The 15,529-nt window shown below is 39.2% G+C and overlaps 1 protein-coding gene across 4 annotated transcripts in view; it reads left to right on the forward strand.

Annotated features, from left to right (window-relative positions):
- The first annotated feature begins 456 nt into the window (after window positions 1-456).
- The window catches only part of csf1a (colony stimulating factor 1a (macrophage)), a 30,091-nt gene continuing 15,018 nt past the window's right edge, over window positions 457-15,529 (forward strand). For 2 of the 4 annotated variants that reach the window (XR_016091315.1, XM_088920859.1), the window contains exons 1-5: window positions 457-764; window positions 7,932-8,045; window positions 11,874-11,936; window positions 12,856-13,026; window positions 14,865-15,051. Coding sequence is in view for 2 of the 4 variants with exons in the window: in XM_088920859.1 (XP_088776985.1) it covers window positions 723-764; window positions 7,932-8,045; window positions 11,874-11,936; window positions 12,856-13,026; window positions 14,865-15,051 (577 nt within the window). In the remaining 2 variants the exon portion in view is untranslated. The remainder of the gene's footprint in view (window positions 765-7,931; window positions 8,046-11,873; window positions 11,937-12,855; window positions 13,027-14,864; window positions 15,052-15,529) is intronic. The other 2 variants (XR_016091316.1, XM_088920860.1) reach the window with 1 other exon arrangement.

Raw genomic sequence — 15,529 nt, forward strand, 5'->3', positions numbered from 1 at the left:
ACTATAAGGCACTTAGGATGAAAGGGTCAGCCAAACACATTAAGAATTATGAACGAAAACAGTAAAATGTAAAATGGCATTCTTGCAAGGTATGAGACACAGTGGGATGTTATTCTGGGAATTCCCAAACTAGAAAACCCAGTAAGGGAAACAATTGATAAAGGGAAAGACTGTACCACAGATGAGCCTGTTCAGACTTACAGTGCTATTATTTGCTTCTCCTTTGAGAATAGACAAACATCTAGCCCCTTGGCAATCTGTACTGGTGGCACTGCAAAGACAGCCAGCACAGACATTAATTTGGATTGCTCAGTCAGTCCTAGAAAAGCGGAATTATAATTACTTTGTCTTAAAACGCTGGTAGCCTCGGCTGAAAGGACAAAGGTTGAAGCGGAGCCAGAGATGTGAGGAGTTATTTCCTGTAAACCACATGAGAGAAAGAGGAGGTCTTATAAAGCAGCAGTGCACTGTTGAAGGAGAGCAGAACAGGAGTAGCTCCTTGTGCGCAGCCAGTAAAAAGACAGTCCTAGCGCAGTGAACACAGAGAAACCCCCCCCCCTCACCCCATATAGAACTCCCATCAACTCCAGGCTGGGAATTTCAACAGAGTCCCGAATTTTCTGAAGAAAATCAAAGATCTAGAGACGCAAAGAGGAAACAAAACCTGCTCCAATGCATCAAACAGTGGACTTTGCTCTTTTCTATTTGTATAGGTGAGCCAGATGACCTCATACAAACCAGCCCACACTTTGTGCAAAGCCAAGGTAAGGAAAACGTGCTCATTTTCTGCTTCTCACTTTCTAATGGCTTAAAAAAAAACTGAAGAGGAAGATTCATGTCCTGATTTTTAGCTCAGTGCTATAAGAGGACTGATTATGTTTTTACCCCCAATTTGCTGCTGCTGTTCATTTAAATAGAATGCAATTGCTGCCTCTTGATTTGTGCAGGTATAATGGCAAAGAAACAAAACGGAGGTAATAACAGCAAATGTGTCATTTACTCTTCTAGACCATACACTATTGCTGTCGCAATTTTTAATTGTTAATGCTGATAAAAGCTAAACAAATTGCAGTTCTATGGATTGATATTAGGTAATGAAAAGTCACTGTTTTTCTCTAGGTCCAAGCAAAGGTAATCAAAGTAAACCTAATCAATGTTACTCAACAAGGTTCAATACAGCTGTTAAGAGAAAATGAAAAATGCACGTCTCATGAGGAATGGGTATCATACAGACAGAATAATCAACAGGTTCAAAGCTACGCTTCCTTGCTTTAAAAGTAATTGCACCACATGCCCTGATATTCCACAGCTTTAGCCGTGTTGCAGCCTTCTCACACCGCTGGTTTTTTTTACATTAGCTGCATTAAAGAGCGGCAAAAGTGAGAAGCAATCTGACAGAAATTACAGCAGATGCAACAGTTAGATAATAGAGGGAATGTGTCAAAATTCATCCAGCAAGGCGTGGTCGACAGGTTGTTACATATCCCAATCAAAAATTTACCATGGTTCACAAAAAAAAAAGTGCAAGGCATCTGTTCCTAATAGCTCAGCTATTGGAATGCACATACAATGCTTTACCTTATCTCGCTAGGATCTTAACTTTTTTCTCTTGGTATAGATAGATGCAGCTTAACACAGACAACACAGCCACAGTGTAACGAATGATACAGTACTAATAATACAATACATACAATACAATCAGTACAGTGAGAAGTGCACTAAGAAGAGTTACTCACAGTCCAGAACACACAAAGAACAAACCAGAACAGAACAGTACACAAAAAAAGTCGTATTGCACAATATGAATATAAATATAAATGAATTGCACAGGTCCCTGGCATATATTGCACAAAAACGGTTGTAAATGGGTAAAGAAAAAGAACAGATGTAGCAGTTTACTGTTCAGTCCAGAAACAGGTCACTGTCAATGTTGCCTCTGCCCAGACGCAAGGTGGATGCGTTGTACAGTCTTATGGCAGAAGGCAAGAATGACCTCCTGTAGCGTTCCCTGTCGCACCGTGGATGAATCAGTCTATTGCTGAACGTGCTCTTCATTTCGAAGTTGATTGTGATACCACAATTAACTTCAACAAAAATTCTAAAGGGAAAAAATGTGCAAAATACCCATATTATTATTTGTTGTAAAAATATCTGACTATTCAGTGAAGACAATCCTTAGCAGAAGGCACTTGAGATTTGGTAGTTTTTTTTTTTGGAAAGCTGCTTGAACAAGCATGTCTTTGGTAAACAGGTGTTAGTTCAATCAACCATGCCAAACAGCCCTCAGGTATCAAATACGGTAACAAGTAATTGCAGGGAGAAAGTTACCAAATAAGTGTTTCAATGCATCACGGCAGAGAGACTTACAGACCTAAATAACTTCCAGAACTCTTATCTTCAACTATCTATTGCCTATAAAGATAGGCAATATGAGCACAGGCCATGGTTTTTACAAATTTGGGGGTTATAACAATTCTTGGATAAAGGCCATGTTTTCTATTTTCAAATCACTGAACTGCAGCAGATGACAGCACTATGGCTCAGCTTTAAAACCACAATATGACCATGGCTTTTAAACCTACAGTATGCATTTCAGAAATGCGCAACATTGTACTCAAGTTCAGATCTAGGTAACAAGACAAATGATGTTTCTAAAACTGCAATTTGTCTACTTAATTTTTGTCTAGATTTAAATGGGTAAAAAAGTGCTGAAATATTCCTCTATTATTTTTATGATTCTTAAAATTCTTATTTCTTAAGATTCATTAGGAATAATCCCTTAGAGTGTCATTTTTCTGCTAAATGTAGATTGAGTTTAAAGGGCCTAGGAATACTGGGAAGTATCAGTCTGTTATTTAGGTGGTAAATGCAGTACTAGTAATAGTAGATAAGGTATTCATCTGTACTTGCAGTATGTTAACTCAATATTGCTGCTTTTTGAAATGTCATAATAGCTAAAATGAAACTTTAGGATGTCATCATTTAGACTAACATATCCATTTTCAATCAGATTTGTTTACATTCAATAAATAAAGTAGTGCCTGCAAGAGAGAGAAACGAAAATGGAAAATTATGCTTCTCATTAACATTTCCGTCAAAATGCTCAAACAGTTGCTGCAGACAGGATGCAATTAACCACACAAATCATTGCCCTCTCCAAAAAAAAGGCAAAAAGTAAACAACTGCCATGAGGAGCATTTTAATGGCTGCGAAAGTCCACGTCTTAAATGTGGAATAAAGCAAGAGATGGAATGTGGTCCAATGAATAAAGGACACAATTTGAAATCCACAATGTCAAAGTGTCTCTAAAGAAATGGGACCCAGCTCCCAGAATGCCTCTCATCCCCTTGCCAGCCGTGAGCAGTCATTACAATCACCTCGCTATGAGGGGTGACAGGTCTAATATAGCCAGAAACATCACCCTCACCTACTGTACTATACAGTATATACAGTACAATTTCTCCCAGGACCCCTGCAGTGTGCAGTTAGCTTACTACCATTGCATATATTAGGTAACAATTCATACAAACCCATCTTCCAATGCAAGAAGCTGCAAAAATATGTTCTTGGCCTACTTGAGTTACTTGATTCAATAATTCCAATTAAAATAGGTAAAACAGCAATTGTAAAATAGGACCTGAACATGAACATTCTAAGCCATTTTTGGATAGAACAGTAGACTTTAAAAGAACCTTATTGAAAGATCTTGAAAAATAAGTACTGTATATCGCTCTGATGTAAAAAAAAACTGCCACAAAGATAGAGACTGTAAGAGAAGCTATTAATAATCAAACAATTTTAGACAGAGTGAAAGAGAAAGTAAAAAATATTAAAGGTGCAGGGCATCTTACTTATTACCAAACCATAGACAAGTATTATAGAATTCTTATAGAATATGGAGTCCTTCACATGACCTTCAAAATTCTTCTGTTGTACCACATCATCTACACCCAGTAGGAGGCTATGCAATCTCATGGATAAAGGGATTTCTAGTAGGAGGTCCCCAGTTCCAGCAATGCACAGGCACTGACTCTCCCTCCATCATGCTAAACAAGTTACAGAAGACCACTGCGCTTCTCTCTCTCCCAGCAGTCACTCTGCAGGGACAGCTGCAGACACCCTGGCCTGATCAGTATAAATAATTGTTATGCTTGTGATTTGTTACACGGGTTAACTGCAAAAGTGCGATGAAATAAGGACTTCAGATTCTAAAAACGTTTTCTTAAGTAGGTTCTGCGACAAATGCCAGCTCTCCTCCATTCAAATGCAGGTGAAACACACATGAATGTTCTGTAGACCACTTTAAACAGTCATTAAAATATTAAACCCAGTGGAAATCATCAGAATAAGCGTATCTGAGTAAGTGTATCTGAAATTGAGAACAGACGCACTTTTTTACACAGAAGGTTGTGGGAATGTGGAACAAGGTACCCAGCCATGTTGTTAAAGCCAATACCCTGGCTGGGTACCCAATATCCTTTATTTATATTCTAATTTAATACAGTGTAGTAGTTTCTTTATTGAACTTACTGTATGGCACATTCAGTGTATTTTGCACATTTCTCTCTACTAAAGTAGTTTGGGATAAATTGATGAGTGCAGTGAAAGCAACTAGTTTCTTAGGGAATGAAATTAGCATTGCACCTCATTGCACTTAAGTAAATATATCACTGATGAATGCCCAAAGACACCTGATTCACCTGTTTGGATAAGCTCCTTTTGTATGGAATATTTAAGAGTACAAATACCAGATAATGGACATGCATGCAGTAAAATGAGAAAAAGGAAACTGACTGCTAAAGAAATGTTATTCCATTTGAGATTACAATGACTAGAAGGCTTAACAAATTAAAATATCTGATTATACCTCAGACAGCTCCTGGTACTGCAACTAATATAATTTTCACCGCTACAAGACAATGTATGTGTAACACTGGATATCAGATGTACATATCTCAAAAACCACTGACAAAGAAGATTATCATAAGGATAGATTAAGTTAATTGTGCAAAATCCACCAGCAAAAGCCATAAACTAAATATTTTATTAAATTAACTGGATCTGTTACTGATTGCTGATCATGGATACGGTATTAAATATGTCAAATTGTTCTCATTTGAATTCTACAATTTCTAGTCCAAATCACAACTATTGCAACTTCTGCCACTACTGTTGGATCAACAGAAGGCAAAGGTGAAAGTAAGAAGTGTTGCCAGCATGTAAAACAGATACCTAATCTAAAATCCAGATTGCTTCATCCTCTGATAAACCTGAGTTTATTAGATGTTTTACTTCAAGACATGCAACACTGTGTGAAACATCAAATTAGTGTGCTAATTGAGATAACTTTCTGACTAATACTGTAGATGGTGTCAGAAAACTGTGAGCTTATTCTTCTTACTCTTCTTGCATTACTGACAATCCTGGCATATGCTGCTGTGCACTGTAGATCATTAACAGCGAAACAGACCTCTGTGTCCACAGCTGCCAGTCAAATGCAATGTTTGCAACGACCAACAAATAAATAGCACAACTTCTCCCACCCCAAAGGGTCTGGTGGTTTGAACGCATTAGCAATCTGGATCTTGTGGACTTCGGTTTTTATGCAACTGCTAAACAACTTGTTTTTCCATCTCTCACACATTGGTCTGGGATATAAGCAGCTCTGGGACTTCTGAAACTTTTTTCAGGCTCATATGACAATGCTGGCTAAACCAAATTTTGATGTTCTTAAATCTCTTGCTGGTTAAAATAAATGACTCTAGAGTAGGGTATTTCCGTCCTTACAAGTCATCAGCAGCTTTCCAATTTGTTTGCAGTGCAAATATTTATACTTGGCCAGGGATTTCAAAGACAATAAAGCCTGAAAATCTGTGGTAAGATGTAATTACAGTACATAAGGTCTGAATCAAACACATTTTTTTGGGTGCCCATCCAATTGTGTTATGTTTCCAAAACAACTTTCTTCGAGACTTTTCTATTCTGTCCTCATTGCATTATTGTACAGAAATATTCCTAAAATGACCTACTGCCACCTCACGTCTGCACAGTATAGCATGTCCCATGCTTGAAGGAGCTGAAACGTTTCAGCAGTATTACTTAACAGAGTTATCAACCATTCCAATTGTGTCACCAAGCACGGGGAGAAAGCACACTGACAGCGGACAGAACACGATATGAATAGATTTGAAAATAATTGGAATAAGGTCTCATGCAATCATTCTCAGTCATGTTTACGCTCTGCAGAAAGGGCTGAGGAGGAGTGTCTGGGCCAGGATTCAAAAAAAGCATAAGAGGAAGGTCTATATCTACATTCCACCACACACTAAACATGCCACAGATGGATACTTACAGTACACCGATTTATCACAAGAGGAACACACAATTATTTTTTGCCCAGCAACAGGACCCGGTAAACTTTTGGAATTCATGAGGAACTACATGCCTCCTGTTTAACAAATTACAAGCATCACTTTTTCTTCCACAAAATTAACTTGGACATTTTTTCTCCATGTTTTTCAATGCAAAGGCTCTTTAATAAATGAGGTCCGGACTGTGTAAAATTAAGCATGACTAATTTCTTAGCTTTGTGGCCATTTCTTTTTTGAAAGCGGACCCGATACCATGAATAGATGTGGCTGAAGTGGGTAGCCTTGAAAGAAATAGAAGGAAGCTAAAATACCACAGTCTTTTCAAAGTTCTGAACTCAGAAAACAGAACACTGCTTTTTCCTTTAGTAGTATATTTGAACCCTTGTGTATGTAAAGAGTAGATAAAAGCCTATAGTTGCATGTGGGTTTATTACTGTTCCATATAAAAAAACAGAACACATACAGAGAAAATGGATCAGTTAATCTTGCTTGAGGGATAACTGCTCTACGTCTGGATGACACTGAAGATGGCCCACCTGCTGTTCAAACCCCAAGCTTAATTAAAACATTCCCTAGCAAACACCAAGACTGCCAACAAGTACTGGGTTTGGAATTTCTATTTGGATGGGTGGGATTACGTTTTGGTGTAATTTGGACGAAAATTACCAGAACACATCATCTAACTGATCCTTGGCAGATCTGAATATATTGGATTTAAAGTTCAAAAATTGTGCCAAGCATTAAATCCATTCAAAACATGTCCCTTCTATTAATTCTAAATGTGCCCTGTATTTTTCCATTTTAAGGTTTATTTGTGTGAAATATTCAAACTTATTCAAACCGAGCTACTACAGGTTTGTCCAAAATGTCCCATCTAAAGAGTTTACTTTTCCAAAACTATAAAAAATAGAAAAGGGGGCAGCTGTACACGACAATTGGTTCTCATTTCCTCTTATTCATATGGGGAGCAAAACCACATTTTGCTATTAAGACGGTGTATAAACATTTAACTAGTGAGATCATATTGCACTATTCTGTAGACCAGTTTCACATACAGTAGTACTGATACAGAGCAAGGAGAGGAAAAGCAGTTTAGACAAGTACTGCATAGCTTTAAACAACTGGAGTACCTGCAGAAAACCCACTGAGATAATGCAGACTCTACACAGACAGATCCAGATTCAAACCCAAGACCCTGGAGCCGAGGAATTCTCAAATGAGAACCTTGTAATCGTTATTACTAAAACAAATATGGATTACAATAAAATCTCAGCAGGTGAGGTGGGAGCAACTGGTGCCTTTGTTGTATAGGTCCATCAGGAGCTTCATATTGAAATGGAAAACTTTCACATGGATCTGCCTAACAATGGACTGCTGCATGTGACTCTTAGCTTTGAAAATTTCTGCTTTGAACAAAGCTGCAAAGTGACCCAAATTTACAGACTTATATTACAAAGTAAATATTTACTGTGGCAGAGGTCTTCCTTTTGCTTTATTCTGCTTTAGTGGTTGTCATCTCCAGTTGAAAACATTCCGTAATCAGATTTTTTTCTTTTACAGGCTAGGCATCTGTGCTTTTTGGTCCTCCTGTGTTTCCGACTGGCTGTGGGAGATGTCCCTGGGCCATGCAGACACTCGGTGACGGAGGATCACCTGAAGAAAGTCAACAGTCTGGTAAGACTATTCTTTGCTAAAAGGCTTTGTAGGGGTACTAAATTGTAAGCCAGGTGTATTACCAGCTCTGCTCATTGCATGCCAAAGTTTCAAAAATTGAAACATTACAGAGATGTGCAGAGAGTCAGACCGAGCTTCTCTTCCCACCCTTTGCTCCCGTGAGTTACTGTGTACAGCTTATACTGTAATTACTCACTCTTCTAAAGAGAGAGTATTACTCACTCTTCTAAGCCTGAGACAATGGCTGAATCACAAAATAAGTCGGTCATAGCAAAAAGTAACCAATTAATTCCTTATGAATGAGTGAGATGCTTAAAGGCAGGGGATAAAAAGTGTTCCAACAGCCACATTTCCTGTTCTTCAGCACATTTTAAATACAAATACACAATAAACACAATGTAGCAGGTATGATCGTTGTGGAAATTGAAACTACAGTATCTTGAAATATCTAACAGATTACTCCAGTAAGGGTTACAATACCTTAAAAGTAAATCTGAGATGGTTCTTAGGGAAGAATTCCAGGATTTCAGATCCTTTACTACAGCTAACAAATGGGATGTCATATAAATGAAAGACCAAAAAATATTTTCTGAGGGCCACAATGGTCACATTAATAAAGAAGTTTCTGTTTGGGGAAAAAAAAATCCTCCTACGGAGAGCTACTTGCCTCACAGGGACTCATCTCAAGACAGGAAAATGGAATGTACAAAGCATTTCTCTTATTATACAAGCAAAATAACTCATTATTGTCATGTCATTTGTCAAACCGCTTTATACCATACGGTGTTGTGGGAAGCCGGAGCCTACCCGGCAAGCAACGAGCAGAAGGCAGGGTACACCCTGGAGGGGGCGCCAGTCCATCGCAGGGCAAGTTCAAGCCAATCAGACATGGGGACAATTTGGAGGCCACGGAAGAGGCCGGGGGGGCGGGGGGGGAATTTGGCCCGGACACCAGGATATCTCCCTATTCTTATCGAGAAATGCCAGGGATCTTAAATGACCACAGAGAGTCAGGACCTTGGTTTAACGTTTCATCAGAAGGACGGATAACTCATTATTCATTAACAAAAACAATGAGATTTCAACAATTCGACAGGATAGACAGGAGACTTTTCAACAACATATAAATGTATCCTTGAGTACACCTGCTGAGAACTGGATGGTTGTGCAGCTCCTTCCGCTCAGATACCGAGATACCAATGGGTGGTGGCTACTAAGGACACTCACTACAATAAGATGCAATTCCAGGCAGTGACCGGTAGATAATTCCATGTACAGTATTCCTTTAATTTCTCTGGTCAATCTGATCAATGTGTCACGGCAGGACCTACTGTATGACGCAGGGATGGAATTTCAGAGAATTGCCAAAGGAGCTAAATTTCAGTCGCTTCTGCTTTACCTCTCTAGAATCGTATCTATTATATTGTAGTACAGTAGCTTTTCAAATGCTGCACGCAAAACTACTCTCATTTTGCACAGCATGAAAATAGCAAATCAGACGTTGATAGTTTAAGAGGGTATCCTGTCATGTGTAACAGATATGCCAAGCAGCACTGTTTAACTGGCAGAATGCTGCCAGGAGAAGGCTCAGGGTCCTCTCGGCCTTCTGGCTAAGCATGCAGCGACAGTGGCAAGAGCCAAGCTGCCTCTTACTAGCACTAACTATCCTTTGTGGGCTCTCTGAGTGGGTCTGCAGGCTGGCACCAAAGGAGCACATCCACAGGCCTCATTCCTTCCCATGTCACACTGGAGAGCCAGGCCGTAGAAAAACTAGTCATTATTCCAAATTGGGTGGGCATCTACAGTACCAAAACTTGCCACTGCAGATTATGGTACAAACTGCTAGAAGAAAAAAAAAAGAGTCCGATCAAAGAGTTAAGGTTGCTGGGAAAACAAAGTCCTTCAGAAAAGCATGCCCCTGCCCGCATTGCTGCATTACAAAAGACCTGGCTGATTAAAACCGAAAGAGCGGTGTCGGCTTTCATCGCTGTGAACTTTGAACTAAATTGACTGAAAATGCAAACAAACTGAAACGACTGCGCAGCTCTCCGGTTTCTGCCCCAATGACCAGCACCAGGCTGGTGCTTTTGACAATGCACTCACCTTCACAGGCATGACGAAAACACACAGACACAGTGTGTACGTGTGCACATACATTTGTCCATACTTCTAAATGTTACACGTGGAGTGCAGGAACACAGTGCGAGACCGGGCTGGGCCTGGGATGGCTGGACTTCAATCAGAAACTATGTGCCCAACTCCACAGTTGCTACAGCGCTCTGTGCTCTGTTTCTTGCCAAACAGCATGGAACTAATAAAGTATAAAGACAGCACAGTGCTCGTGTGTCAAGTGTTGAGAAGGTCATCAGGACTTAGGAAAGTGCATTCCTCCTTTCAGCACATGCAGGTTCGAGGGTCACAGTGCTGAGATAAATAATATAAATATCTGATAACGTACTCCCATTGTTTGATATTTTAGCAAAAGAAGCAAGCCATAAATCCCCCTCCTTGTCCATATCCTTAAGTTAATTAGCTCGCCTTTTCTTAACTTTGCAGCTTAAAGAAAAAATGTCTGAATTCAACCATTTATATTAGATAGATAGATACTTTATTGATCCCGTGAGGGAAATTGCAGTGCAACAGCAGCTTAACACACACAACACAGCCACAGTGTAACGAATTATATAATAATAGTACAATACATACAATACAATACAAGAGTTACTCACAGTCCGGACGCACAAGAACAAACTAGAACAGAACAGTACACAGAAAATCGTATCACACTCATATCACACATATGAATATAAATATATATGTAACTATAGATATAAATATAAATGTATTGCACAGGTCCCTGGCATATATTGCACAAAAAGTGGTTGTAAACAGGAAAAAGAAAAAGAAAAAGAAAGAGAACAGATGTAGCAGTAGATGTGTAGATGCGTTTAGTCCAGAAACAGGTCACTGTCGATGTTGCCTCTGCCAAGACGCAAGGTGGATGCATTGTACAGTCTTATGGCAGACGGCAAGAATGACCTCCTGTAGCGCTCTTAGAATTAGCTAAGAATTCTAAGAAAACACGTGGATATAATAAATAACAAAAACTTACAAGTCAGGTAATCTGCTGTAAACATACCAGTGAATGAAAGGCAGTGTGTGGTACAAGGCCAATCTTGAACTTGAACTTTGAACTTGAACTTTGAACTTTCAACTTGAACTTTGAACTTTGAACTTTGAACTTTATTGCCATATGTAACCGGTACTGGTACAATGGAATTCTTACTTACAGAAAGTCTCTCGATTGTAAAACAAGTGTTAAAAACAAAACAAAGTGCAAACAGTGCATCAAGACAATATACAAACAAACAGTAGACAATGTACAAGTAAACATGTAGACAGTTTGAATGTAAACAATACAGACGTGTAAACAATGACTGGAGATGTGCAATAGATAAGAAATCATAATGAGGTAGATGGTGATGGTGTAGGTGTGGTCCGAGAGGGATGGCTAAATGTGTTCGCCAATCTCACTGCTTGTGGATAGAAGCTATTGAAGAATCTAGTGGTAAGTGTCCGTATGCTTTTTCCTCTCTTTCCTCTGCAGAGTCAAGTATTTTTTCAATATACTCTCTCTCGTATAGGATACATTTCTCTTATACTGTAGCATGCATTAAACCCTTAGCTAAAACTAGAACTGATATCTGTAGTATGATTAAGGTTTGACGTCTTCCAGCAGATTCACTTCAGCTGCAAAGATGCTCAGGCCACATGTTCTTATTTTTTAAACTACCCAAAAGTCAAAATGGTCTATTTTTTATTTTCCAGATTGCAAACCAGATGCAAAATGGCTGTGCAATTACATATACGTTCACAGAGCAAGGCAGTCTGGTAAGTATGTTTCCTGAAGTTCATACCATTTATTAAGATGCCATCGTAAGCAGTATGTTAATGATTTAAGTTAGAGAAATATATATCAAACTCATAGCAGTTTTATAGTAGGCATCACCAGAAGGTCGTAAATGTTCAACTTCCTCACATTCACCAACAAAACATTGAATGTTTTTTTCCACAGGCAGAGGTGGACAGGAAATTGACCATGACTGTGGAATTTGCATCTTAAATGGCCCTTTGATGCCATTTAGATGGTTTAAATGGCTTATGTGAACAAGCTGATATCATTTCCTGCTCTTTTATCATACACATCTCAAGTTAGATTTTAACATCCTTTGCTACTGCTCCTTTTTTAGTGTGTTACATAATGTCCCTCCCATGCACAGCAAAGAGAACTGCTCAAAAGACTTAACGAAGACCAGTTCAGTGTGTAAGGAAGTGTGCCAGAGAATTGCATGAATCTGAACAGTACACATTTAGAAGAGTGCAACATTGATCCACTTTCCCACATTGTGTTAAAAAAGCTGAATCAGAAGCTTTGTAACACCAGGAAAATACAATTGAGTATCAATGCAGAGATGAGTAGCTCGTTTTACAGGAAAAGTGAACACTGTGCATTTACTTTCACACTTGCCAAAGTCCCACAGTGCTTGCCGGAGAGCTATCCTAACACAGAGGAGTCACATGGGTCTCACTTCAGACAGTGCATGCTCACAGACACAGCGCATGCAGTCTCCACAGAAGGCACCACAGGCCGGAGTCGACACATCCAAACAAAACAGTGCAGCTTCATACACTACAACACACAGATCAGGATGAAGTGTTACAGTACCTTTAACTGAGCTGAGCTCTCTGCCCTTTCTCTGTATCCTTCTTTATGTATTTATGTGGTATGTGTTGTGATGTCTATCTGCAGAGTGACACTTGCTATGTCAAAGCTGCCTTCCCCAAAATACTGGAGCTTCTCAGAGACCACTTCAGTTATGGCAAGAGCTCAGACAACTACCAATATGTGCAGGCGGTGAAAAGGCTGGTGCAGGAAATTTACACACAAAAATGCATCCAGGAGATCGATTTGGAGAGGGAGGTGAGTGATCCTGCCTTTGCAGGAATGCTGGGTGAATTCCAAAGCACACGACTCTGCCATGAAGTGTTGTGACCAAGGGAAAGCCAGCAGGCCTAAACTCACCACTGAATGTGAGTGAACACAATCCTCCTAGGATTATCTTCAAAGGGAACAAGGAATTCTCAAGAGCCTTAGTTTTGTCACGTCAGCTCCTAGAGAACTCAGATTTTAAAAAACATTAGAAGATTAGGCACTCATTACCTATTAAAACAATCAAATGTTTACTGTACAGACATAACTGCAGTAAAAATAAAGCTGCTGTTCATTTTCAAAATCAAAGGAAAACTTTTACCTCCAGGAATGGGGTTTAAAGAGGGTCTGACAACACTGGCATAACCTCGAAGCACAATTTTTATCATCCTCAAGTGACTGGTGAAGCCTGTAATTCAATTTGGGTAATAGAATAATGGACAGATCTACTTAGAATGTGACCCTAAAGTGTTTAAGATTATCTTTTCCATCCCTGAAATCAATCAAATAAAGGAAATAAAAGAAGAAATAGTTTACCGACAGGAATGATAATAAAATCATGGCTGGGCAACAGATTATCCTATAAAAGAACTCCTTGTTTGAGACCAGAAGAGAGAAAGAAATGGGAAATCTGTAAAAGAAACAGCCAAAAGAACATGAGAATACAAAAAAAAGGTTACAAACAAGCAGAGGAGGCCCTATGGCCTAGCTCATTTGTAAAATGCAGTTTGGACCAAGCTACCCTGTAGTCTTGTTGAACCCTGGATCTGATCAGGAAATGACTGGACCAGATCTTCAGATTAATTAGGTATCAGCAAATCAAATGAACTGGACAGTCCTACTCTTGATTGTAACCTCTCATATTTATGTCAATTTAACATGGGAACCATGAAAGTCTCCTGAGTGTCTGAAATAATGGAGGTACTGTACTCTACCTGTTGACTTAAGATATTGCCAGTTCTGTGACACCCAGTAATTGTTTGCAGTGCCAGAATACTCCCCCAAGTGAGGCTAAATTAACTCTGAAATGCAATTAGTGATCATGATTGGAAAGATTGGAACTGAGCAAAGGCAGACTCCAGAATCAAGGTGGATGCAGGCTAGAGTTCTCCCAAAGAGACAAGGGAAAAGTGGTCTAAAACACGCCCGTATCTTTACTTGTTACACAGAAACAAAATAAAATCAGTCCATAAAAGGTAACCGCATTGTGGCCCATAGCAATTCCTTATTTAGATTGTGGTACATGTGTACAGTCTTTGCAAAAACAGAAAATTTAAGCTCACATATTTTTAAGAATACAGTGGCTCACACCAATCATTAGTTTGCAGAGAGAAAAGTGCACCTGGTCACTCAAATGTTTTAATCTTTTTTAAATGAAACCAATCTTAGTAGTGTCCTGGATTATAAATCTGTGCATTTCTTGATCAGATTAATCATAGCCACTTCTAGTTTACAAACTCCTTTGTTTCTCTATTTTTCCTTGACAACCGTCACAGGCAGGAACTGACTGACAATCTACAAGAATCTACCACTGATTCTTATCCGATAACTCAACTAGTTCATAGAACAATTTGAGAGACAGGCCTCAGGGACTCTTGACTTAAAACGTTAAAAACCACAGACATCTTATCTCATGTGAAAAAAGTTCCTGCCGAGAGCTAAAGTTTTGTTTTTAATTTGAAAAAGCTCCCCCACTTTTGGAGTTGCCCACACATAAAAACAGCACAAACATAGATGCTCAGACTGTTGATTCAAACTGCCTCTCATTTCTCTCTCAAAAATAGGGACTCAGATTTCCATTTCTTTTTGTTTGTGTGTGTGGGTTTCAGTATGATCCAGCAAAGTTTGCCAAAACGTACACTGGCTCTCCAAAAGAAGCACTAGAAAAAGTACGCAAGGTCATCTCTCTTTACAAGAGTCTGATGACCAAAAACAACAAGCCGGTGAACTGGAACTGCGAGGACCAGTATGCAGAAGACATCCTGGAAACCACCACCAGTGTCAACACACCCACAGGTAAAGAACTATAGATTTACAAACTGAGACCAGACAAGTTATTCGTCATGTGTAGCAGTGTGGAGCACTGCTGGGTTAGGGTTGTGGGTACCTGTTAAGTTGTGGGTTCAAATCCCAGGTGAGTTACTGCTCTTGCACAGATCAACAAGGTGCAGTACTTACCCAGATTGCTCTAGTAAAATACAGGCTCTATAAATGGGTGAGAACCAAATCTCGTTTAACTTACTGTAAATGAGTGACTATGGAAAGACCTGGGGGAAATACGTTAATAGTATTAAACTATGCAAATTACAAGATGTTTAAGGGAAAAAGGAAAAACAAATGAAAACTAAAAAAGAGAGGAGTCTTAGATGGCAGACAATTAACTAGAATAGAGACTTTTCAGAGTCTTTCCACTGAAAATGACCATTCCAGGAAACTGGACATCAAAGGAATCTTAGAAGACATTGCAGAATGTAAGGCTCTGAGGATACATGTA

The sequence above is a fragment of the Atractosteus spatula genome, chromosome 7 (assembly GCF_055471065.1).
Source record: "Atractosteus spatula isolate fAtrSpa1 chromosome 7, fAtrSpa1.hap1, whole genome shotgun sequence".
NCBI classification, from domain to species: Eukaryota; Metazoa; Chordata; class Actinopteri; order Semionotiformes; family Lepisosteidae; genus Atractosteus; species Atractosteus spatula.